The 26,835-nt window shown below is 35.9% G+C and overlaps 1 protein-coding gene across 1 annotated transcript in view; it reads left to right on the top strand.

Moving 5' to 3' along the window:
• The window catches only part of Slh (sec1 family domain containing Slh), a 349,840-nt gene that overhangs the window by 125,355 nt on the left and 197,650 nt on the right, over window positions 1-26,835 (top strand). The window contains exon 10 of the mRNA XM_090408533.1: window positions 24,862-24,961. Within this exon, the coding sequence (XP_090264659.1) occupies window positions 24,862-24,961 (100 nt within the window). The remainder of the gene's footprint in view (window positions 1-24,861; window positions 24,962-26,835) is intronic.

The raw sequence follows: 26,835 nt of genomic DNA, 5'->3' as shown, positions 1-26,835 counted from the left end.
GGATGTTAAAATGCTTGTATACAAATGGTACAAGTATCAGAAATAAAGAGAAGTTTTTGGATATTGGTAAGCATGACTTAGCCATATTATTGCCATCAGCAAGACCAGGGTTGACATAAAGTTATATAAGTCCATTGCTAGAATGTAATTGGCATTATATCTTCAGAAAGGATAGAGGAAATATAACAGGAGATGGAGTATCATTGATAATAGCTGAAGAACTTCAACCAGCATGATTAGAAGTTAATGAAGGTTTTAGGTCTTGGGGAGATGGATCATTTGAAGCTCTCTGGTGTGCAATAGTGTTCAATAGGACAAAATATATTTTTTGTTGCTGTTATGTGGACAATATGCATCGGTAGATTATCAACACAGTGAGTGTAGGCTGAGAAATTATCATTGTCAACTGCGGTTACAGGGATATAGATTGGAAGGAGGAAAGGGCACATGGCAAGATGGAAATTAAATTTAATGCATAATTACCTGAAACAGAATGGGATAGAAGAGACCAGGGGTTTTAGAGATTGTCTGAAACAGCATCAGAAGATTGGATAGATCTTCTGATGAGTGGCAACTCTGCCTCCAATTGGAGAAAGTGATCATGCAATCTTGTTCTAGGAGGTTGCTAAATGTGTGGAATTCTCTGTCGAGAAAGGGTTTATCCTTTCTTGTGGAATCGGATCTGTTGAATGCTCCCTATGAGAATAAAGTTTAGTTCACAGGCAGAAAATACAGGACATGATAGAATCTTAGAATTTACTAAAGGGATTCTATAAAATTGTGGAACTACAAAGCTGGTGAGTATGACAAACTTGTGAGGCAGCTTGGAACAGTGCCATAGCATAAGAGGCTACAAGGAAAGAATGTCAGTAATGCATGGGGATTTTTCAGAGATTGTTTGAGAGAGGCAATATCAGACTGCATACTGGAGTCAGGAGTAATAAACTGAGTAGTGATTAAATGGATGAGTAGCAACATAAAGCAGGAGCAGCAAAAAAGAAAAAATAAAACATTGTGAAGGGAATATAAAGAAAAATCAAGAAGGGTGACTAGTATGGTAAAATAATTTTCACAATTAATGTCCATAGACGTCGTATGGTCACTGCTGCACCTCACATGGGTTTGGCAATGATGTCTTCTGCTAGAATAAGTGGTAGAGTTGCAGATTCCCTTTCCAAGCAAAGTTTGAAGGACAATCACAAACATCCATGCCCATGCGAGGTTCGAACCTGCAGCCTCTTGGCTGGAGAGCAGACAAGCTATCCACTCGGCCAACCAGGCCGGCACTAGTATGGTAAGGAAGGCTAAATCATATTATGAGAGAGAATTAGCTAAGTAGGCTAAATTAAATCCAAAAGAGGTTTTTTTTTTTGTTTTTTTTTCCCTTTCTGTGTGTAAAATGATTAAGAGAAAAAAATAATTATGTAGGGATAACTTCAATCAGTGCTGATTATAGGAAAGTGACAGGAAACAGAAGAAATACTTGAGCTAGTAAGTGATCACTTTGCAGTGGTGTATCATCCAGGTGGAGACTTTGCAGTTGTTGATATGAGAATTTAGGTAGACAAACTGTAGGTGCTCAGCATAGTGAAAAATATTGATGTAAATACTGCAGTGGAACTGAATGACATGTTTGACCATGTGCCACAAGAGATTGCCTCTGATTAAATTGTTTAATATAAGTGTCAGGACTGACAAGGCTCCAGGGGAGCAGAAAGATAGTAAGATAGCTCCATTACATAAATGTGGTTCCAAGATAGAAGTAATAAATTATTTAAGTATCATATTCCTATTTACCTGTTCCTGTTAAAGGTGGAATTCAGGAACAGGTGGATAGGAATATGATAACTCTATAGCAAGCATCTTGGCTTTGCAAACGGTAGATCATGTCTTAATAATTTATTTGCATTTTATATAGAGTGACAGTGGAATTGGTTAAAGGAAATGAATACACTTTGATACTGCTAGACTTTACAAAAGCCATTTGACAGAATACCATATGAAAAACTGCTATGTAGGTTGGAACAAATGGGAATGGATATGAAGCTGGTGGCATGGATAAGGGGATGGCTGACAGAGAGACAGCAGAGAATAGTAGGTGGTGGAATTTAACCAAGGTGAACAAAAATAACTAAGAGTGCATCTTTAATTCGAATGTTGATAATATAGCGGAAGATTTCATGGTCGGGGTGTAATATGTTCTTACTCTTGTTTTTATGTTAATTTCTACTTGTTTATTTTTAACTTTTGTGTCATATGCAGTCACACTACAATTCTAGGCTGCCAATTAATTTAATAACAGAGTGCAAAGTAAGGAAGACAAAGGGATTGCCTTGGGGTAGTGCCAATTCCTTTGTTTCGTTCCTGGTGCTAATTCCTTTTCGGATATAGAGAAAATTTATATTATGCTGCGCCACCCTAAATCCTAGACCAGAGAATAACTCAAGAATCAGAGAATTAACACTCAGAATAGTACACTATTATACAACTCCTAGACAATTTCTTTAAGCACTTAAATCATACAACAACTAAATTTCAATTGCAGTCATAGCCACCTTTATGTTTTACCTCCCGCCTTGGTTCTGACTTTTATGAGTCTTTCATTGTCTCGCAAGCGTCTGAAGTTTATCCAGGTATTTAAGGGGGGTCTGATATTGTTTAACATACACGGGTGACTCTGTTGTGATCTGGATAGCATGTTCTACTTTGTTAGTGCAAGACAATGAGCTAAATATCCTCTTTGAAAACACAGGAATAATGCTGGAACATCAAATGAACCCGATTTCTATCTTATCTTGTTCTGACCTTGATGAGCTGATGGCATCGAGTAATAACTTCCCTTTTCTATCACTTAGTTCCTTTTCTGAGTTTATCACCTCTATTTCTAGTGCCTCATGCACTCCCCTTTCATTCCCTATCTTAAATTTGGGTTGATACTTCTTTCCACACAGGATATAGTTCCGGTGGCAAAGTCGCACATGAATTGATGTTTCTCCAGGAAGTCGAGACCCAATATGATTTGGTCACTTGTGTCAGCGACCTCCGGGAGGACAAGGAGTTCACATGAGAAATTCACTGGAAAGCAGGGTATGGAGAGTCTTACATTCACTCTCAATACTGCTAGGAGCTCAATCTTAGCAATTCCAGTTATCTTAATGGGATTTTGTAACTGGGTGGTGTTATCAGGGAACCTATCAATGAACCTTTTAACCAGGGATATGAGAATGACAGACACATGAGCTCCAGTGTCGAGCAGGATGTCACAAGGGATTTCTTCAAATGATTCTCATACAAGTGATAAGGGTAGCTGCCCTTTCACTTCTGCTATTGCCACATTTTGCATTCTGCAGGTATCGTAATTCAGTGAATTTGGCCTGCAGACTGTAACATTAGAGGTCGCAACAAGGGTCCCTTCGTCTCTACATGAATCTAACCCTGTCTCATTCCCTTTTCTCTGTTGGATATCTTGTAAATAGGAGTTTATTCCTACATAGGGATTAGCATAATTTATTAACTCGGGATCTGTCGCCTGTTCTAGGCCTGACATAGAGATTTCCCTTCCTTCCCCTCTGCACCCCTGGTGATCCTCCATCCTTGCTTTTCTATCCATTAAGGCTTGACTGCCTTTGAGGAGCTCCTGACAATTAGTGTCTCTGCCATGACAGCAGTCTGAAATGCACTTGTGAGTTGAAGGGGGATGGCACTTGTGCACCACAGTCTTGCATTAACAATCGTCTCATGGAAGAACCCTGAGCCACTTCTTCTAGTACCCTTTCCTTGGCTAAACCATAACATCCTTCCAAGTTTTTGGCTCACTTCTTGTAGATTACTTCCCTCAATTCATCATGTAACCCCAATCTAAATTGCTGGAAGGTGATCCATTCCAGATGAGGTTTCTCCTCAGGGGACACCCTTATGGACTGAGCAATGGTCAATAATCTATTAAAGTAGTTAGTTACATTCTCCTCATTACCTTGTACACATCTGTAAAGCTGCCTCAAGGTTTGGATCGAACCCTTTTTACAGGAGATTAGCGATTCTTTAAATTTTGAATAATCTAGGGTTTCTTTTAGTATCGGGGAGGAATACAGGAAGTTCCTCGCTTTGCCTATTAGATTGCTTCTAAGTAAAATGAGCAACTGAAAATCAGTCCAATTTGCTATTTTTCGTAGTTCCTCGACGTAGGAAAAAAATGCCAATACGTCATTGGACTCCTCCCCAGAAAATTGCGGGAAGACTTGTGTTTATTGTCCTAAAGAATTCGCCATCGTCCATTTCCGAACTAGATGGATGAGCCATAATGGTATATCAGTTACAATTTCCTTTCTCTTTTCCTCACAAAATTTATATTTTAAAACTCTTAGTATCTAATTTGACTGATCTTACTCTACAACCTGCTCACTTTGATGCATTTAAACTCTTATTTTAAACCTCTGAACCAAATCCTACCGTCTGCGCCATTGTAATATTTTCTTACTCTTGTTTTTATATTAATTTCTACTTGTTTATTTTTAACTTTTGTATCGTATCCAGTCACACTACAATTCTAGGCTGCCAATTAATTTAATAACAGAGTGCAAAGTAAGGAAGACAAAGGGATTGCCTTGGGGTAGTGCCAATTCCTTTGTTTCGTTCCTGGTGCTAATCCCTTTTCTGATATAGAGAAAATTTATATTATGCTGCGCCATCCTAAATCCTAGACCAGAGAATAACTCAAGAATCAGAGAATTAACACTCAGAAAGTACACTATTATACAACTCCTAGACAATTTCTTTAAGCACTTAAATCATACAACTAAATTTCAATTGCAGTCGTAGCCACCTTTATGTTTTACCTCCTGCCTTGGTTCTGACTTTCATGAGCGGTGCAATAGGAACAAAATCAGGCAAGTCATTAGATTAATACAAAAGAAAAACATTTAATTGTCAAATCAAATAATTTACAGGTAACAATAATTACTGGCATAGAATCACAATTATCCTTGAGAATAAGTTCAATTAATTAGATGATGTAAACTCTCTCTTAGCATTTTACAACATGAATCTAGATTAGAGCTTCAATTAATTGCTAAACATTCACTCAGTAATCCACATTCCTAAAGGTCATTGAATTAACAGAGTGAGCACACTTTATGGTATTAACATATTCCTACACAATTTTTTTTTTCTTAGAACATAAGGTTCCCCTTTCTCACTTTGCATAAGCTCTAGAATCCTTTCACTTAATAAAATATGAATAACTGAAAGTTCTTTGCATGAACATTAATTATCCCACTTAGCACAATCACAAAACAGAACAAAGGTTTATATTACCAGGGACTGTAGAAATACTTGGCCTTCTCCACACTTGTCTCGGGAGTGTTTCCATCTCGTTGACCATGCTCCTACTTGATTTCACCTAAAAGAATCAACTGGTGGGCTCAGACACGACTTGCCTCTTTTGAAGTAAATAACTCTGGCTTGCCGCTATCAGGTCAAGTGGCTCGGCATGACTTGTCAATTTGCAATGTGCCTTCTGCAAGATTGGGATCTGTACTTCACTGAGCCACTGCTTGACTAGTGGGCTGCCTATAGACATCTCCGCGTGCTCCTACGACCTCCGTGGGATCTCCTGAACTTGATGACCAGTTGAATGATGGGAAAAAAAGCCACGAGCCGGCACCGCTATGCTCTATATATTCGAGGCGGATGTTTACCTTCTTATGTCACGTTCTTTCTCCTTTGCTTGGCACCTCCTTTGCACCCAGTGCCGCTGTCTCCCCTCGCGTGCTTCACGGGAAACTTCCGCTCTCAATTCTGGTGTACGTGTTCACTTCAGGCTTTCAGTGCTTAATCCGATTATCTTATTCTCCTCATTACACAAATATTTACACAAAGTTCACATAGTTTTAACTTCTAGAAATTTTACAATGAATAACTATAACATAATGTATAGAGAAAAATACCTAAATTACAAATGTTGTTGGTATTTTACAATCGGTTTCATATTTTCTGATATACAAATATTAGCTCTGGGAATGTTGTTGCTTGTTAAATCTGAATGAAATACTTATGGATTAAATTTTCTTTCATTCAAAATTTAACAGGGGGAGATATTCAGTTGTTTGCTGACAATGCAACACTGGGGAGGGTAATAGGTGATATAGATATTGCCATGATGATTTAAATAAATTGGCAATGTGGGCAAAGACAACGGTTGTAATTTAATGTTGCAAAACATAAGTTAATGCACTTTGGGATGAAAAAATTACATACCTTTATCATATTTATAGTACTGGATTGCAGGAAATTGATGGGGTCGGGGATTTGGGGAAGGGGGGGAGTGGGACTGAGAGTTGAGTTTGGATAGCATATTACAAAAGCTAGCAAAACAGTTCAAAGGATTACTTGGATGGTGAAGAATGACAAATAAAGATAGGAAGGTTATTTTCCCTCTTTAAAAATCATAGGATGCAAACTATCGCATCCTATGATTTGGTCACATCGTGATCTACTTGCACAGATTTAGTCACCAAGTTTTGGTGATCAATAAGTGGTGAAGAGGATCAGGAGCAGTGACCAAGCTAACAGATCTCTGGAATGCTCACTGTGAGGATAGAGTTTAGTTAACAGGCAGAAAATATTGGATGTGATAGAATCTTAGAATTTACTAAAGGGATTCTATAAGATTAACACAAAAGAAATTTTTCAGTACTAGTAGGGAAAGATAATAGTATGGTTAAGTAAGGCTATGTGGACTAGATTTTTTACTTGGAGAGCAGTGGACTGCTGAAGGTCTTCATAGAGACACTGTGCTTTGACAGAGGTTTTTGACCCCTTTTCTCACAGAGATGCAACTTGGATATCCCCCTAATACATCACACCCCACCAACCCATCACTGATATGGGGTGCTGACCTCTCTGAATCCTGGGTGCTATGGCATGTGCTGTGCAATTATTCAGGACATATACCTGATCATTTTGACAGTTAAAGGACTTTTCATCAAATTCCTGATATGTATCCTCAGGTGTACATGATAATTATGATAGTACTACATGTACAAGTTACACCATTACTAACTTTCGATCAATAATTTTCCTCCAAGTTATTTGGTCCAATACACAAACATCTGTTGTTCGCATGCTGCTGGAGAAGTGTCTATGATTTTAGCACCCTCTGCCACATAACTTTTGGTGTTAGGAAGTGTCCAGTAGAACAACTATAGACTCCCATCCCCAGGTCATCAGTTAGTACACATGACATCATTCTCTGCAAAACATTCATCTTCGCAACATCACTTTCTGTGTTCTCACAGGATTATGGCAGAGGCACAATCCTGTGAGATTATGCTCACAAACTATTGCATCCTAACATGGTTGACCTGTTCTTTGGCAGTCAGATGCATCTTCTGTATCATTATAATTTAATAGTCCAATACACAAACATCAATAGGTCATGGGTCCAAATTCCATGGCAGGCATAGTTGTTTGTGCAGACACAGTTGATAGTGTCTTGAAGTGGTGGATAAATTTCATCACCCTGTGTGAGAGACCACTATCCTGCTTATGTATGCCTGAAGTGCCACAAAAAAAATTCCATGTTTCATCTATGTATAAGCTTCCATTTAATTTTTGTTGTGGTATCCTGTGTTCCTTTACAAGATCAACAAAGCCCTAGAGATTCTTTTTCTTTCTAACTTCCTTCATACAGTAAAATTATACAGTGAACCCCTCCCCCAACACCATAATCAGATCTAATACTCTTTGACTTCAAATTTGTTTTATCACATGCTGCTGAAGGAAGTAGTCTTATGGCTGCTCAATTTACTCTTCATTCTTCTTATGAAATTTCACTGCTGCCCATTCAACGTTTACATACTTAGGCACTTATGATAATTAATTACTTGCTAGTTTTATCTGGTGATGCATTTCATCATCAACCAGCAACTGATCCGTTAAGTTAGCATTTGATCTTGATAGACTCCGCCTCACACCATATAGCGTCAAATTGGTGAAAGGGACATTTTCATTCTAGTCTTATCTTACAGAATACATGTAGGGAGTCAAAATCCACCTATTCATTTGACTAAAAATGAATCCTGTATTCTGTAAAAAGACTGCATCTGATTGCCAACAAAATACAAACATGCGGGATATCCATACTTTGTTCCACTGATAAGATTTTTGAGAAAAAGAAAAAAATTTCCTGATGAAGTTTGAATTTTCAAAGAGGTAATGGTGATTTTGATGAAGATATTTGAAAGTGATGTTTGTGAATATTCAGCTTCCACAAATAGATGGAATTTGATAGATAATGTGGCAGTTGCATTCAGGAATACACTAGAGAAGATTGGCTTCTTTTACAGTCTATAGTTTATAGGATCACATGTAATTGCTCCACCTCAGCAACTTATTGGATAGACACATATGTCACAATTGTAAATTATAATTCATTTTCCAGTAATGAAAGTATTTCTATTCACACATCTGTTCTTTCTCGCCCTTATATTTGTCATTTTTACATGTTAATGTTGGCGCATGTTTTAGTAATTCAAATACATTGATGTTGAAAGATTTTTCACTTCGTTATACTATAAATTAAAGATACCAAGAAATTATGTTCTTGGTTTCACCTTTTATCCAAGTGTAAGCAAACAAAGTTTACACATGAAGTGACTTCACGACTGGGCTACCTTATATATAGAGGCTAATGACTTTATATCGATTGCCTTAGTATACCATAATGCAATGCACATATCTTTATGGGCAAGTATAATGCTGTGCATTATAGGAAGAGCCACTACCCAGACTGGTTTTGACTAAAGGATCCAAGAATATAATTGCTTTGGCATCTTTAATTTATCAAAGACACCAGTACTGTGAAACAAATGCATTCCTTTCCCTGCCTCTTTTCAGATTTGATTACAATCTGTTGCAGCATATGGTACATCCACTGATATGCAAACAAGAAATTATAGAGAGGTAAGATGTTTCCTCTTGACCTACCAGATGGTCAAGGGGGCATGGGAGTTTTCCAATTGCCCCTATGTGAATGTGTTAAGAGCTGCAGTGAGAATTCAAGTCATCATCAAATTCCTGCCATGTACCCTCGAGGGGTGTACAGGATATGATAGTACTACATGAAAAAAATTACATCATTATTAATTTCCTATCTACAATTTTCCTCCAAATTAGTCTGTTACTTGTCAAGACTCCAACATTATCAGATCTTATATTTCTATCATCTAAGGCACTTTGTACCGTATCAATCCACCTATATCTTGGTCTTCCTCTTGGTCGTTTTGCTGCCAACCTGGCAGAGAACACTTGTTTTGCTAATCTTTCCTCGCCCATTCTGTTTAAGTGACCATACCACCTGAGATTAGCTCTGCTAACGCATTCCTGGATGCTGACAATGTCAAGTTCTTTCCTAATATCTTCGATTTTAATATGATATTGCCATTGATGCCATCTGTTCACGCCTATAATCTTTCTCAGGACTCTTATATCTCATCATCATCATCATCATCATCAAATTCCTGCCATGTACCCTCAAGGGGTGTACAGGATATGACAGTTGTACAGGATATGACAGTACTACATGAAAAAATTACATCATTACTAACTTCCTATCTACAATTTTCCTCCAAATCAGTATGTTACTTGTCAAGACTCCAACATTATCAGATCTTATATTTCTATCGTCTAAGGCACTTTGTACCGTATCAATCCACCTATATCTTGGTCTTCCTCTGGGTCGTTTTCCTGCTAACCTGGCAGAGAACACTTGTTTTGCTAATCTTTCCTCTCCCATTCTATTTAAGTGACCATACCATCTGAGATTAGCTCTGCAAACGCATTCCTGGATGCTGACAATGTCAAGTTCTTTCCTAATATCCTCATTTTTAATATGATATTGCCATTGATGCCATCTGTTCACGCCTCTAATCTTTCTCAGGACTCTCATATCTGCGGTCTCTAGTCTTTGGTCAAGTGTTTTACTTCTGACTCAGCTCTCAGATCCATAAGTTAAAATTGGTTCGAACACAGTCTTGTATACAGCTAATTTAGTGTTCCGACTAATTTCTTTCTTATTCCATATGAATTTATTCAATTGACTTCCCACGATACCAGCTTTGCTGATTCTGTTGTCTATTTCTATATTTAGTTTACCATCTTCAGTAAATATCGTGCCTAAATAGCTGGAATGTTTTACTTGTTCCACAGGTTCCCAATTCACAACACAGTTGACATTTTCAATGATTCTGCCTATTTTCATTGTCTTTGTCTTTTTATTGCTGACCTTCATACCATATCTATTACAACAGCTATTCAATTTAGTCAGAGAATCTTGCAGACTTGTAGCGGATTTATTTAGAAGTATAACATCATCCGCATAAAGCAAAGAGCTGACATTAACATCTCCAATTTTGATATTATGCTTAATACCACTTTCCTTCATAATGTGATCCATATAGATAATGAATAACAGAGGGGATAATGTACATCCTTGTCTCACACCAGATTTAACATTAAACCATCTTCCCGTACTTCCTTCAATTCTAACTACTGACTTACAACTCAAATAAAGACTAAGTATTGCTTGATATAATGCCCCATTGGCACCATATAACTGTAGCGTATTGAATAGCTTCTCTCTTGGGACCTTGTCATATGCCTTTTCCAAATCGACGAAACTTAAATATAGATCTTTGTTATATTCCCTTGCGTTCTCCACTATTTGTCGTAAAGTGAAGACCTGATCCTGACAGCCTCTATTTGGCCTGAATCCAGCTTGTTCTTCACCAAGCTTTTCTTCCACAATTCTTCTCAACCGTTTCTCAAGTATACTTGCATAGATCTTGCCAGGAACACTCAGTGGGGAAATACCTCTGTAATTCTCACATTCAGTTTTATTTCCCTTTTTATATATGGGTACTATGAGAGCTCTACTCCAATCATCAGGAATTCGTCCCTCTGTCCAGGCTTTCTGAACTATGCAGTGCAGCCACTGTAAGACTCTTATACCACCATACTTCAGCATTTCTGGTCGAATATCATCTACTCCTGCTGCCTTTCCACGTTTCAAGCCTTTGATGGCATTTTCTACTTCAAGTATGGATATGTATTCCTGACTGCATGCCTGGTCAGTGTTTTTTACCACTGTGCTATCATCACTGCTTGTTTCATTTAGCAGTTTTTCAAAGTAATTACTCCATACTTCAAGGATATCTTTTTCATCCGTTTTCATGTCACCTTTATCATCTCTAATTCCTTTTACAGCACTCTTTCCTCCATTCCTAAGCTTCTTCAACAACCTCCAGAATATTTTGCTACTTTCTTGATATTTATTTTCTATATTCTTGCCAAAGTCCTCCCATGATTTTTGTTTAGCTAGTTTTACAACAGTGTTTAGCATTTTTGCATTTGTCTCTATATTCTCTAAGAGCACTAGTTGACTTATTTGTCAGGAACTTTTGATAAAGCTTTCTTCTTTTCCTTCACTGCCTCTTTAACTTTCTGTGTCCACCAGGGAGTTCTGATTTTTTTATCCTTACAGACAACCTCACCACATGTCTCTCTGGCAGAATCAATCAATGTTTTCTTCAGAGTTTGCCTCTGAATCTCCAAGGTTTGATTCCTGTTCTCAAACTCTTTCATTTTTTCTTCAATAATTTTTGTGTATTTCAGTCTACAGTTCACATCTGAGAGCTGCTCAACTTTTATTCGCTTTAAAACTTTCTTACATGTTATTCTTTTCGATATGAAATTCAATTTTATCCTGCTCAAGACTAAATAGTGATCACTTTCAATTTCAAATCCTCTGTACACTCTGGTGTCGTGCACCAGGGAGAAAACATCACTATCAACAATAACATAGTCAATGAGACTTTTCTTATTCCTAGCCTCTTCTCTCCGTGTAAATTTGTGCACATTTTTATGTTGGAACATGGTGTTAGTAATAACCAGTCCATGTCCTGAGCAGAAATCCAACAGATATTTGCCATTATTATTAGCTTTGCTTTTTTCTCCAAATTTTCCATATATATTTTTGTATGTCTCGCAATCATTTCCTACTCTGCTATTTAGATCCCCAACAAGGACCAACTTTTCATATTTCATTGTGTCAGTTGCTTTTTCTAAAGCCTCAAAAAATTCCTCCACTTCTACCTTAGTAGAACCTTCTGTGGGACCATAGGCACAAATAAGTCTCATTGCCCAGTTCCCCATTCTTATATTTGCCCACATTACTCTACTTGAGACTGACTTTCATTCAAGAAGATTAGCGTCGTATTTTGTGTTGAATACTATGGCTACTCCTTCTTTTGCTCGATTGTCATTGCCTGAATATAACATTTTGTATTTATTGCTCAGAAAGATCTCACCAGTTTTGGTCTTTTTTGTTTCAGTCACCCCTATTAAGTCAATGTGGTACTTATCTAATTCCTCAGCTAGCTCCATTTCTTTGCCATTCAGGCTTCTTACGTTGTACCGATCTTTAACCCTGGTGATGTTGAGTTGGGGTTTGTTTTCAGATTTGTTCCAGTAGCTGACTTTTCGCTGTTCGCCCTGCTTCCCTGGCGAACACAACGGGCGACTTGTTTAACTGCATGAAATTTTGTCATGTTGTACCATCATTTTTTATTTTGGTTTAACCAATAAGAATACAATTTGGTCGGCTAAATCCCAAATTACTAGCCCATCCTCGTTCGTTCAGTATCAAAATAGATACCCAACAGGGTGCACCACGAGAAGGTGAGGATTGGGCATTAGGTCAGAAGCCCTGGTCGGTTCTCCGCATTCCTTTAAAGGCTATGTGGAGGTCTCCTCTCAGTTATACAGCTTTGACCCTTAAACTTCAAGTCTTCATAATATATTAGCAAATCATCTTGAAAAGCCAGAACGTAATTTCTTAACACATCACAGTGCTGATCATCAAGTCGTAAACTACATGTGGAATTGGGCTTTCATTCTATTAAATGGAATTTTTGCCTCTGTGTAGTAAATGAAAAATAGTTCGTGTTTCTCTTTAAGACATATCCGTTAGTAATCAGAATTGAGATAAAGCTTTGAGAACAGGCACATTTAGAGTAGCCACCAGTTCTTCAATGCTGCTCAAGGGAAAGTTAACAGACTCAGTAGCTCTATTAATGACCCTCAAAACAGACACAAAATGCATATATCCATTAACTTCTCTGGTAGGAGAAAAAAATTATTTCACAATGATTGTGAATGCTCACTTATATGTTGCTGCTTAAACATTGCAGTAAAAGTTTCTTCAGGGTTTCTGTATATTTTAGGTATGTTTGTTATTATTTAATAAAAACTGGCTTATTCATTTTTAAAATAACAATGTTCAACCATATTTGGATAGAGTGAGGTAAATCATTCCCTTAATAAAGCATGTGTTGAACTTTTTTTAAGAGTGTTTTCATAAACTTAGCAACCTTATGTTTTTGTATATCTAAACTTACATTTTCTAAAATTTTATTTAGTAAGGTTTCACAAGACAGTTTATTTTTTTATCAGCATCACTAGAGTTAATGACTTCTAATGATCATACTTCTTGTAGATCTGAATCAAATGAAAAAGGGAATGACATAATGTAGCTGCTTGATGATCATTTTATTGGAATATTTCATCCTGGAAAAGCACAGGACTTTTTTTTTGAAGGATGGGGAAGGTTTTGAAGGCTAAGAAGTGTATGAGGAGAATGTGCTTCAAAAACCAAATACTTTGGAAGTTGATAAGGCAGTAGGATTGGATGAAATGTTACCACATGTTTTAAGAGATTGTTCTAAAGAACTGACAGCTCCATTGACCAGCTCTCCTTTGAAAGTCTATCTACTGAGAAGGTGCCCTGTGAGTGGAAGATAGTGTCATTGTTAGAGAGTAGTTTCTCTTTTTTTTTTTTTTTTTTTTTTTTGCTGGTATTACTCCACATGAAAGGACCAGACAGGTTAGAATACTAATTTTTTATTTACTACTCTACTGGTTTTGTGACTATTCTGTTTCACATCATCAGCAAAAATACATGAATAAACTAAAAAAACAGGTAGCATACAAAACAAAAATATTTGAACAAGAATAACAATGGAGCATGCATTTGCTACAACATTGTTTGCTGGTTCATAGTCTGCTGGATTCTACTGGCAATTACATGTGTTATTGCATTGAATTAGAGAAGACTACATGTGGATGATTTTACTTCAGACTAGATCTGAAGTAAAATCATCTCTCTCTCTCTCTCTCTGTTTTTGTTGCACTGTTGAGGATGTTTCATCATTTCAGCTGATTTTGGACTTTGTAAAAACATTTGATAAGGTACCACATGATAAGTTGATATTTAAGAAAAATCACAAGTGGAGTTTCACAGGGATAATAATAAAATATTTGCTATCCTTAATTCTAAAAGCACATTTCTGTTTTAAAAATTTACTCTTTAGCTGAAGTTTCTAAGCCCAATTCAGAATACCTTGTCTCAACCATAGCACCAGCAAGAGAGGAGTTCCCCAATGCATCCAAGGATTTGTCTTGCATATGTTTTTTGCCATGAGAGTTAACTCTGGAATAGAACAACTTCCTCCCACTGAACACAAGTTTACAATTTTCTGTAATTCCTATAATATGGGAATAACCAAAAGTTGACTTCAGCAAGCAATTAATCGTATAACTTCCCAGGCACTTAATGGGTCAAGGGGAAAAAAGTATCCGTATGAGTGCTATTACAGTATCAAAAGAAGTCCAATTTCTTGAACTCATTTTTAAGAAAGCATTAAATCCTCACATGCATATGCCAATTAAAAGTGTGCAAAAAAAAAATGCATGCAAAAATGTAAGTGTAATGTAAGATACCTACTTTATCTTACCATTTACTTAACCATCCAGAGCTTGATTATCGGCACAAATATATGCTTCTGTCATGGAGATTACCTTTCATATTAGATCCTATTTGCCATCAGGGAATACAAATAGCTACTGGTGCATTTCACATATCATCCATCCCTAGTTTTTTATGTCTAAGTGAATGAGCCTGCTTTCTCACTGTGATGAAAACAGTTGTCACATAGTAACTATGCTGTAAAATTAAAATCTTGTCTGACCATCCTGAAGACTGACCTTCTTTCCTTTGGTATCTGTTATTAAAGAAATTGACTGTCAATATTATTCCAAACAAGACTGCCTGCGTGAAGCCTGATGATTTCCTCCTTAGCAAGTTTATATTCCACTGTTATAACTTATTGTGCAAATTAAGGAAGTCCATTACTCATCAGTGTATCAGCAGGCTTACATGCAAACATCATACATGCAAAAGAGTTCTACTGCCATGCTTTAAACCATTTATACTGTTCTTTTGAGAAACCAGTTTTTCTAGACCTGGTGCCAATTTTAATGATTGTGTTTTATCTTGTCAGATACTATCGGAATGCAGCATTTGTTTGCTGTGATTCATGACAATACAGTGTGCACTTGACCACATCAAAGAAAAATGATATGAAAGATATTGTTAACACTGATTCTCTGTGCTCTTTATTCCATGCATTATTTTGTTCATAGCCTAAAATTGTCAAATCGGTTAAGTTGTATTATTTGATAAAATAATACAACTATTATTTTATCAAATAAAGATACATACTCTAGATGTTTGTTTGTTCAGATTCCACATCACATTGAAATCAAGAGAAATGAGACAGTAGATTGACTAGCTTGACTTATGATCATTTCCTGATGTGCATCCTCAAGAAGTGTACAGGATACCATGCTAACACTTCATGAAAAGTTTACATTATTACAAACTTTTTACCAACAGTTTTACTCCAAATTAGTCCACTGTCTGTCAGGATTCAAATATTCTTAGATCTTACATTTTCATTGTCTAAGGTGCTTCTCACTGCATCAGTAAGCCTGGATCTTGGTCTCTACATCTTATTCCTGCCATCTTTACATCAAATAACTGTTTTGCTAGCCTTTCCTTTCTTATTCTGTTTAAGTGATCTCAGAACTTTCATGGCTTTTACTCCAATCTGTGATTATTCAATTTAGTTAAGGAATACTGCAGATTTGTACTGGATATTTTTAAGAGTATAATACCATTTGCATAAAGTAAAAAAACAAGATTAATATCATCAATTTTGATATCGGGTTTAATGCCAATTTCCTTCATAATGTGATCCATATAGATGATGAACAATAGAAATGCTGTACATCTGAAATGCTATGCATATTCTGTAGGTTCCTACAGACTTGTACACAGTTTATTTAGGAGTATAAGATCATCTGTATATATTAAAGAGCTGAAATTAACATTACCAGTCTTGATATCAGGAAGATGGTTTTATATAAAACCATCTTCCTGTACCTTTGGTTCTGACTGCTGACTTTCAATTTTAAATATGCATAGACTATGTATAATGTCCCATTTACACCATAGAATTGCAGTGTTTTGAACATTTTTTACCTCTTGGCATTGTAATATAGCTAATATTACTTGCTTCCATGGTGCAATTAGAAGAATGACAGTATGTTGTGCCCTTCGATTCGAAAAGGTCTAAGTTTGATTCTCGTCATGAAGAGAACAAACTTTATATTAGTTTTTTTCAATTAAAGATGAGTTAGCTGATCTCATATTGAGGTAGCAGGATTTTTTCATCCCACATACACATAAATTGGCCTTGAGGACACATTCAATTTACAGACAAAAAAAATACTAGTGGTGGTGATGGTGGTAGGCAATAGATGGCATTGGTGTAGATGATAGTTGTGGCGGTTCACTGTATTTGGTGGATTAAGTGGTGGGGACGGAGAGTTGTAGAGTAGTTGCCTTCCCTCAATGAGTCTTTGAACTCCTTGGAGGTGTCACGTAATAATAATATGCCTCTTTCAGATCTACAAAACTTACAGATCCTTGTTATGTTCCTATTATTTCTCATCTATTTGTTAAAGTGAAAATATGATCTGGACAACCTGTTTGGCCAGAAACAGCTTTTTAAGATTCCCTTCCATGATTTTTCTTAACTTAGTATGTTTGCATAAATTTTATTTAGAACAATCAGTAGGAAAATTCTTTTAGATGGAGAGCTGTACTCTAATCATCTGAAATTTAACCCTAACCCAATCTCTTTGAATTATGCTCTGCAGCCACTGTAAAATATTTTTAGCTCTATATTTATATCTAGATAGAACCTTATATACTCCTAGTTTAATATTTGGCTAACTTCTCTATTATTTAATACAAATTTGTCATCTAGCTTCTTCTCACCATACCAACTTTGTTTTCTTTGCTATATATACCAAACTTGTCATCTTCATTAAAAACCACTAGACTAAGTAGCATCAACTGCTTTTCACATTTTAGGTTTTTAATGTCTTTTTCTTGCCATTCTTTGTCAGAATGTACATTTAGCATTCATGTACATTGTACACTTAGCAGTCTTTAATTACTCCAGACATCAGAATATCTTCATCTCTCGTATCACTTATATTCTCTGTTTTTGCAATACTCTTCTTAGCATTTTCAATAGTTTCCAGAATATTTTGACACCTTCTTAATAAATTTCTATATTCTTACCAGATCTTCCCCTTTTTATTTATCATCATCTTGTTCTTCCTATCCAGGCCAAGTGGCCTGTTCCAGACTCAGTCCATCTTCTTCTTGGTTGTCCCCTATTCCTTGTTCCTCTAGGCTTATATGTTAAGATCTTTATTTATTTATTTATTAGCTACTTTTACACATTGCTTTCCTTAATTCTTACATGTGTTTCTCTGTATTCTCTCAGAGCACTTTTGATATTCCATGCATTGGAATATCAAAAGAATTTGCTGTTTTAAGGATCTTTGTGACATAAGACTGAATGATATATGCACGTAAACACAAGAAAGATATTTAATTAACCAAATATTTCGGTCTGGAAATAGCAGATCATCCTCAGTGGTATTACAAGAACAGTTTAAAAAAAAATACAAGCTAGAATACTAACAATAGATCGTTAAAAATAGAACATGCCGCGTGATGTTATATCACTAAGTATTAAGTATAAAACGGAATATTTTGAAGTAGAGACATGATTGAAAAAAAAAAATAATATATATATATATATATAAAAGTATTCACCTATTAACAAATTGTCTTCTCATTTTCCTTCTCTTAAAGACAAACGCTCAACTTTATCTCTTCCTGGAATTTATCAAATTCCTTGCAACTGTGATCTCTCCTATTTTGGACAGACTGGACGTTCTCTTGAAAAAAGAATCCAAGAGCATCAATCCTCCATCTTCACAACAAACCTGAAAAGTCTGGATTGGCTCAACATGGGATTAAAACTGACCACAGCATCTTTTAGTCCAGGACTCGCCTCTTACATAGATCCCGTTATAGGTTCGAACGTTTGTTCAAGGAAAGCGTGGAGGCCTTGCTCCATCGTCCCAACCTGAATCGTAATGACTGTATATCTATATCAAAAATCTGGGAAAGTCTAATCAAGATTACTCTTTTTTTTTTTTAATATTTTTTTTTCTTTTCAATCATGTCTCTACTTCAAAATATTCCGTTTTATACTTAATACTTAGTGATATAACATCACGCGTTGTGTTCTATTTTTAACGATCTATTGTTAGTATTCTAGCTTGTATTTTTTTTAAAAACCTGTTCTTGTAATACCACTGAGGATGGTCTGCTATTTCCAGACCGAAATATTTGGTTAATTAAATATCTTTTCTTTCTTGTGTTTACGTACATATATCATTCAATATCAAAAGAAGATACTTGGAATGTTAAGAAGAGACTGCATTAACAGTTTCAACTTCCTGAATTTGACATGGAGTGTGAATTTTCTTTCTTTTTTAAAACCTTTGTATATTTTTTTATGTTCCAACGTGTATTATTATTGTATTAACCTCAATGAAGCCATCAAACTCATAGTTGGAGATTCATTCACCCAATTACATATTTACAGTACATTCTGGTAATGTTTTCCATTCACCCACATTATCTATGTAAAAATATCTACTCCTCATACCCTTCTTCACCCCACCCTTACACAACTTTCAGGGTTGGCATTACCTTCTACTCTTTTTATAATCCCCTCCCCCTCTATATTAATCTAATAAAATCCCCTCATTAACTTAAATGTCTGTCATATCATCTCTTTTCCTCTTATCTATGAAATTCTGTAATTTACATTCTTTAACCTCTCTCTCTCTCTTCATAACCAACATTTTGGAGTACTAATATTGCACTAGTCACTCATTTCTGGATCATTCCCAGTGTTTTCACATTACAAACTTGGTGACCAAATCGAACCTGGGGATAAGGAGGTGGTTGTACTTTTATATAGTAGCAGAATCATTATTCATATGTCAGTGTAGTCCTTATAATAGTGGCAATGTGCAACATACTATACTTGCAATGTGCCCTCTAAACTTCAGTCCACTCTCAGCCATTAACTCTAGATCTTGACTCTTATCCACCTCCTTATTTCCTGAAGCATGGTTTCATCGATACAGCACATAGCCCTATATCTCTGCACTCCAAAATGAAGCATCTTATGCTTATTAAAACTATATCCTGCTCATTTGTCCAAGCCAAAAGTCTATTCAAATCTTTCTGAAAAGAATTAACATCATCAGTGCTCCTTATAATTTTCCCCAGCTTCATATCATCAGCAAACTACTGAAGATTCACAATCATTCCACATGAAATATTCTTAAGACATAAGTTAAACAGCAGGGACCTAAGAACAGAACCCTGAACACACACTAGTTTACCTCTTTTTATAAGACATCAGACATAACTTGTTGGTATTGTTCAGAGAGCTAATGTCCAGTTCATCTAACCCATCAATTATCCATTTTTGTCAAATACTTTTGCAAAATCTAAGAGTATCACTGTATATCAATCTCCCTTATCTAGCACATTCATCACCTTATCATAAAATGCAAGTAGGTTGCTGAACAAAACTTTCCTTTTACAAACCCATGCTGATCTTATAAAGAATCCTTTGTCCATCAATCTAATCCTGTATTCTATTCCAAACCAATCTCTCCAACACCTTGACTACAACTATAGTTATGCACACTGGTCTAATTTAAAACCTCTGTTTTAAATTAGACCAGGAGGCAAAATAGTAATACCATCTAGTAGTACTATTTTGCCTCCTTTCCTCTCCTGATGAATCTTTCCCACTGCAAGACCTTCATTAAATAATCAAGTCAAAGGCATAGTTAACTGTTTTACACGTTCCTTAAAAGTATGTGATGTTATCATTTTTGGAAATTATGGAGACAACTACCGTGTTTGAATAAAAACTTTAGTTTACTATTACTAAAATTTTACAATTCGACGTTTCGACCTTTATGTTAAGGTCATCTTCTGGAGCGTACAAATATACACAGGAAACAAGCTATACTACAATCATACTGGTTCGTTAAAGACACTGACTAACTGCTACCACAATTGTTGGCCTGACCTCTGGTGGGGGGGGGGAAAAAAAATATATATATATATATATAAAAATTGTACATCAGCGCTAAAGTCCTATTATTTGTGTTGTCTACTATATACATATATTAACATTATATTAACATCATTCCAGCCAGTTGGAGTGGAATGGTTTCTAATAATAGCAGATTGGCTAGAGTCCTGACTTGTGTTGAATCTTTCAAATTAGGTTGGCTGAATGTGTGCCATCCAGATCCTTGGAATTTTCATACCATCTTTATTGTTGATATTTGGGTGGTTTATCAGGATTTCGCAGGATTCTTTAAATTTTCTTTCGTACCATGTTTTTGTACGGTGTAAGGAGCAGGTGCTTTTCCAGTTGATTTGGTGTAAGGTGTCAAGTGCGTGGTCTGAGAGGCCTGCTTCACCATAATGGTTATATTTAATGTGTCTAATGTGTTCTTTCTTGCGTATAGGGATTGTCCGTCCTGTTTCACCAATGTACGGTAAGTTACAGGTGCAGCGGATGCAATAGACTCCAGGATGTGCTAATGGGAGGAGAGGGTCCTTAGAGGAGCTGAATATGGTTTTAAGTTTAGTGGGTGATTTAAAGGTGGCATTAAGGTTATAATGTTGTAGGATTCTGTTGATTTTTTCTGATAACCCTTTAATGTATGGGATGGCTATGGTTTTACTGTAGTCTAGATTCGTTTTTGTTGTGGTTTTATAGAGTATTTTATTGACAGTATTTTTGTTATAGCCATTGTTTATGAATGTGTCACTAATGATTTTTAGTTCTTGTTTTAGGGCCTGCTGGTTAGAGCAAATAGTTGTGGCTCTGTTTTTAAGGGTGTTTATGACTCCATATTTTTGTGCTGGGTGGTGATATGAATTCGCATGTATGTATTGGCCCGTGTGTGTAGGTTTTCGGTAGACCGTGAAGGATAGATTGCCTGAAGGAAGACGTGTAACTAGTGTGTCTAGGAACGGGAGCGAATTTTGGTTTTCGATTTCGATGGTAAATTGTATGCGTTCGTGTTGTTTGTTTAGGTGGCTGAGGAATGTGTTTAGCGTTTGTCGACCGTGCGGCCAGATCGCGAACACGTCGTCAACGTATCTGAGCCAGATTGTCGGTCGAAGCGTGGCGGAATCAAGAGCCCTTTGCTCAAAGGTTTCCATGTAGAAGTTCGCGATTGGGGGGGATAATGGTGAGCCCATGGCCGTACCTTCCTTTTGTAGGTAGAATTTGTTTTGCCACACGAAGTAACCAGACTTTAGTACGTGGGCAAAGAGGGCCATAATGTCGGGCGGAAATTTGTTCTGTAGTAGGAGAATTGTGTCATTGATGGGGACATTAGTGAAAAGGGCAGAAACGTCAAAACTGACTAATAAGTCGTCTTTGTCGAGTGTTATGTTTTTGATTATGTTTATTACCTAAAAGAAAGGATATAAGGACCTAAAAGAAAGGATATGTGATGGTATCCATTCACGGTCTTATTAACAGCAAACTCGTTGCACCTTGATATACCTTTAATTCCTCTAATATTGCCTCTCTTTTTCTTTTCAGTATGAAATTCATTTTTATCTTGCCCAAAACTAAATCAGAATCACTTATTTCATGCATTTTGTAAACTGTGGTGTCTGAAACAGTGTGAATATATCACTATTAACAACAACATGGGCAGTGAGACTTCTTTTGTAATTTCTTTCCATGTGAATTTGTGCACATCTATATGTTGGAACATGGTATTGATAATGACTAGTTCATCATCTGAACCAGCAAGATGCTAAGCTAAGATGTATATATGTCTGGTATTCATTTCTTGCTCTGCTGTTAAGGTCTCCAAAGAACCAACCATCTCTAATGACTTAAAAAATTCTGCCACTCTTTCTTGGTAGAACCTTCTCTGGGACCATAATCACAATGTTCAATTTTTTTCCTTTTTGAAATTTGCCTGCATTCAAGAGGATTATCCTCATGTTTACTGTTGAGTGCTATAGCTGCTCCTTCCTTTCTCTGATTATTGTTTGAATATGACATCTTGTATTTAGAAGAATCTCACCTTTTTTGTTTCAGTAACACCAGGTGTACTTTGTCAGTTCCTTGTACAATCTACAGATTGCCAGTAAAAAAAAAAAAAAAAAAAATTAATTCCTAACTGGTAGTTATTATGGCAGGAAAAAAATAAACACACACAAAGATCATATCTACGGTTCACTGCCACATTATTTCTGGATAGTCATGTTACACCTTGTTTCTTACTGAGGGTTGATAATCCATCTACACACAAGTACTGTAATACTCATTTAACCCCTGTCATGCTTTGGTGGAGTATCTTCACTTTATTCAAGAGCAGCATTTATCTTGTGCTACTCTGGTTGAGCCATATATGATATACTACTCTCAGTCAGATTTTATCAGACTGTGTGCATGAAATTTTAAATTTTTATAGAAAATTAAGTTGCATAGTTATAGATGATCATTAACTTTATATCCATATACCGAGTTCAGTATATGGTTAGAAAGTCTATGATCATCTTTTGCTTTTATGTAATATTTTATTTATTTATTTTTAGTGGTTCTTTTTTACATTTTGTACTGCTGTAAACTTTTGCATAATGGAATATAGTCTTAGTTTCTCTTTTGCCAATTAAATCCAAACCATCCAACTTACACATTTTGGTGATGTCTGCCTGGGTCTGGAGCATAAATTTAGCAACATTTATTTCTGCCACGTTCCACAGGCAAATACTCTAACGTTAATTTACTTGCCTTGTATATTTTACAATAATACTACCTATACTGAGTTATAAAGCATATTGCACATTATTATTACCATGAATAGGCTATGGGTTACGTAACCCAGATATAGATTTGCTGTTGTTGTTACTTCTGCCATTTTCTACAGATTTTTCATGCACATTTCTGTCTATCAGGCACTGATTTTATTTTTATTCTATTATTTTAGAAATGTGGAAATATTCTATTATTTTAGAAATTTCTCTAATTTTTTATTTGCTGGTTAGGTCTCCAACAATATCCAGATTTAGTTCTTTACATCATACAAAAACCTGGTATGAAAGAAAATTTAAAGAAGCTTGTGAAATTCTGATTAACCACCCTAATCTCACAATGTGGCATAAAAATTTGGATTGCACATATTCATCCTGCTTAGTATCTAGCATACTTTAGGACTTTAAGCAATTTTCAGCTTTTTATTCCATACCAATTGGTTAAAATTTATATGTATAATCAGTTTTTTTTTATGTATATATATATAAGCATGTTGTTCTCCAGCCCAATTTAATTTTGTAACCTAATAGATAATAATAATAGGACTCTAGCTTTCATGTAGTAAAGGTTTTTTTTCACCAGAGGCCAGGCCAATAATTGTTGTAATGGTTTGGTCAGTAACTTTAGAAAACCATGTAGATTGTAGTGCAGCTTGTTTCTCTGTATGTACGTGTATGCCCCAGATGATGACCTTGATATTAAAGTCGAAACGTCGAGTGTTCATTTTGGTTTATATTAAACTAAAGTTTTGCTCTAACATGGTAGTTGTCTCCATAATTTTCCATAATATATTATATCCAGATTTTTCTTTTTTTTAATTACAACCTTACTATTTAATTACTGAAAATTTGTTCTATTTTTCCAATACTCAAAACTTCACTGGGAGTATTAGCATAAATAAGTTGCTCTATCCAGTTTTCTTTCCATTTAGAAATACACTACTTCAGAATACCACTTATTCATGAAGGTTGTCTTCATAAAAATTGTTAACTGCAATTATTTTGACATTATATTTCTCTGATTTCTGTACTAGTTCCACCATTTTCCATTATACTTCATTCCACTGATTTTAGATACCATCAAATTATGGTAGTGAATGAATGAATGCATGTTTTATACACTTTCTGGTCGGACCGTTGTAATGCATTAATATCAAAAACTACTATACTTGAAAATAATCAAGGCATTAAACGGAAGTTGATTAAAAATTATTTCTGTATGGAATCTTATAATCTTGTTTTTTAAGTATAATTTCTGGGAAATTCCCATGCTACTCCTCTAAAACACTATTAATATAATTAACAGCTATTTTAGCCTGTTTTTGTTTAGGAGTGTCCCTTATATTTTTAATACATTGGCTAACATAACTCAAAAGGGGTATATATATATATATAATTTAGGACATTACGAGCGAGTGTAGAAGGCAATTATGGCAGAATAAAAAATGTTGAAAAATTATGTACATCTTGATTTTGGTTTAAAGATGCCTTCTGAATCCAAGCTCTTGTGGGGGGGGGGGGGGGAAGAGAGGGAAAGAATGTACTTGGGATATGTTTTTTTTGGGACTCTTGTTTTTTTTTTAAATAGATTATTTTGGCAGTTATTGAAATTTACCTATTTAAATATTGAAGTAGATTTCTTATAAATTTAGTTTTCAGCGTCCACTTTTGGTGATCCTAGATAGAAATCTGGATATGGCTACTCCCCTTCACCATACATGGACCTATCAAGCTTTAGCCCATGATGTTTTGGTAAGTTTAGTACTGCAAAAAAAAATTTTGCAGATTATCTTAATAAGAATGTATAGTAAAGTAATAATGATTTCATTCATTTGCAACTAATTGTTACCATGTTCCTGATCAGGTTTTATCATTATAAAGATTGGCATGCATAAGAAAACCACATCAGTAATATTATTATCATGAAATTCCTGATATATACCTTTAAGAGGGGGAATTAGGTTGTACACCAGATGATCTGGTTATGCTTCATGATTAAGTTTGCATCATTACCACCTTCCAGTCAACAATATTCCACCACAGCAGTCTGTTATATGTCAACGCTTTATTTTCAGATCATATATTTCACTCTTCTGACTGCTCCAATTCAGTAGATCTCAGTCATCTTCCTGCCATCCTTGCGTCAAACATATTTTCCTAACCTTTCCTATCCTATTCTCTTTAAATGACCATGGATCAGCTATGTTCATGCATTTGTGAATGGTAATAGTGGCAAGGAGTTTCTTATATGAAAAATGAAGATATTAAGAAGAAATTTGTTGGCCCAGTGGCTAGTGTGTCTGCTCTCCAGCCAAAAGGCTGCTGGTTTGAATCATGCTGTGGGCATGGATGTTCTGTGGAAATACCAGTGGTGGTGGTGGGCAGTAGATGGCATTAGTGTAGTTGGTGGAGACAGAGAGCTGTAAAGCAGGTGCCCTCCCTCGATGAGTCTTTGGACTCCCTGGAGTTGTCACGTATAATAATAATAACTTGACATGTTACTATTCACAAATGCACCTAATCTGTGGTGTGTGTGTGTGTGTGTGTGTGTGTGTGTGTGTGTGTGTGTGTGTGTGTGCGTGCGTGCGCGCGATCCACAGAAGAAAAAAAGACAGGCTTTGTGGAAGACAGACTGTTCTAAAGAGAAGTAGAAGGAATGAAACAGATGGAAGAAAAGATGGACTGTAAATGAATGTTAACTAACATTCTCCAGTATTTGTATTGGATGGAATAATGTTGCAGAATTTTTATTTATAGCAGAATTTGCAGCTCACATTTGATAGCCATTAATGCCATAGTTATGTAAGATTAACAGGAAAAGAAAATAGGATAGTACATTGAATTTATATCGTAATGGTGTAATCTTTGTGAAATTGCTTTGTCTGAATTGTCATACTGTCTGTTAGACTGAAGCTGAGGGAGGATAATTATACTGGTGTTCAAAAGCTTAGGTTTGACTATATTTTTACGTATATATGAAAAAATTTTCATCCCTTAACCAAATGTGAACATAAATTTATTGCCAGCATGCTAATAAATTATATTACACAAAAAATGTGTTATAAATTTCATACAGATTAAATTGCAAAATGTTTTTGGTAAAAGAACATATAGTGCTTACAGAAAATTTCGTAAGCACTATGCAGAGAGACATTTTAGTATAGAATATATTCATCCCAAACTGCAGTACAGCTCTCACAACGTTGTACCATGCTTAGCACCAACTAATTCAGGAGTTCTTGAAGCAGACTGGCCCACTTCTCGTTCGGAGCAAGGATGAGGTGTTGTTTGTTTTCTAGAGGGAAAATTTCAAGCAGCAGTTCATCTCCCGATTGTGTCTCAAACATGTTCTATGGGGTTGAATCTGGGGAGCATGATGGCCACTCAAATCAATTAATATCCTTGGTCTCCAGGAGTATCTCCACTGCTCATGTATGATGTGGTGTGGCATTGTCATTCATAAAAATGAATTCTTTGCCTACATAACCACAGAACAATCAAACCCGATGTTGAAGAACGTTGTTGCAATATTTTTCACCCATCATAGTCCCTTTTTCCAGCACTTGTAGCTTGGTGCATCAATTAAGTATAATGCATCCCAACACCACAACTCCAGCACCACCATA

Source organism: Typopeltis vanoorti, chromosome 18 (assembly GCF_054136105.1).
Source record: "Typopeltis vanoorti isolate ZY-2024b chromosome 18, IOZ_Tvanoo_1.0, whole genome shotgun sequence".
NCBI classification, from domain to species: domain Eukaryota; kingdom Metazoa; phylum Arthropoda; class Arachnida; order Uropygi; family Thelyphonidae; genus Typopeltis; species Typopeltis vanoorti.
The sequence above is the reverse complement of the archived record's forward strand: the minus strand, read 5'-3'. Positions and strand labels throughout refer to the sequence as shown.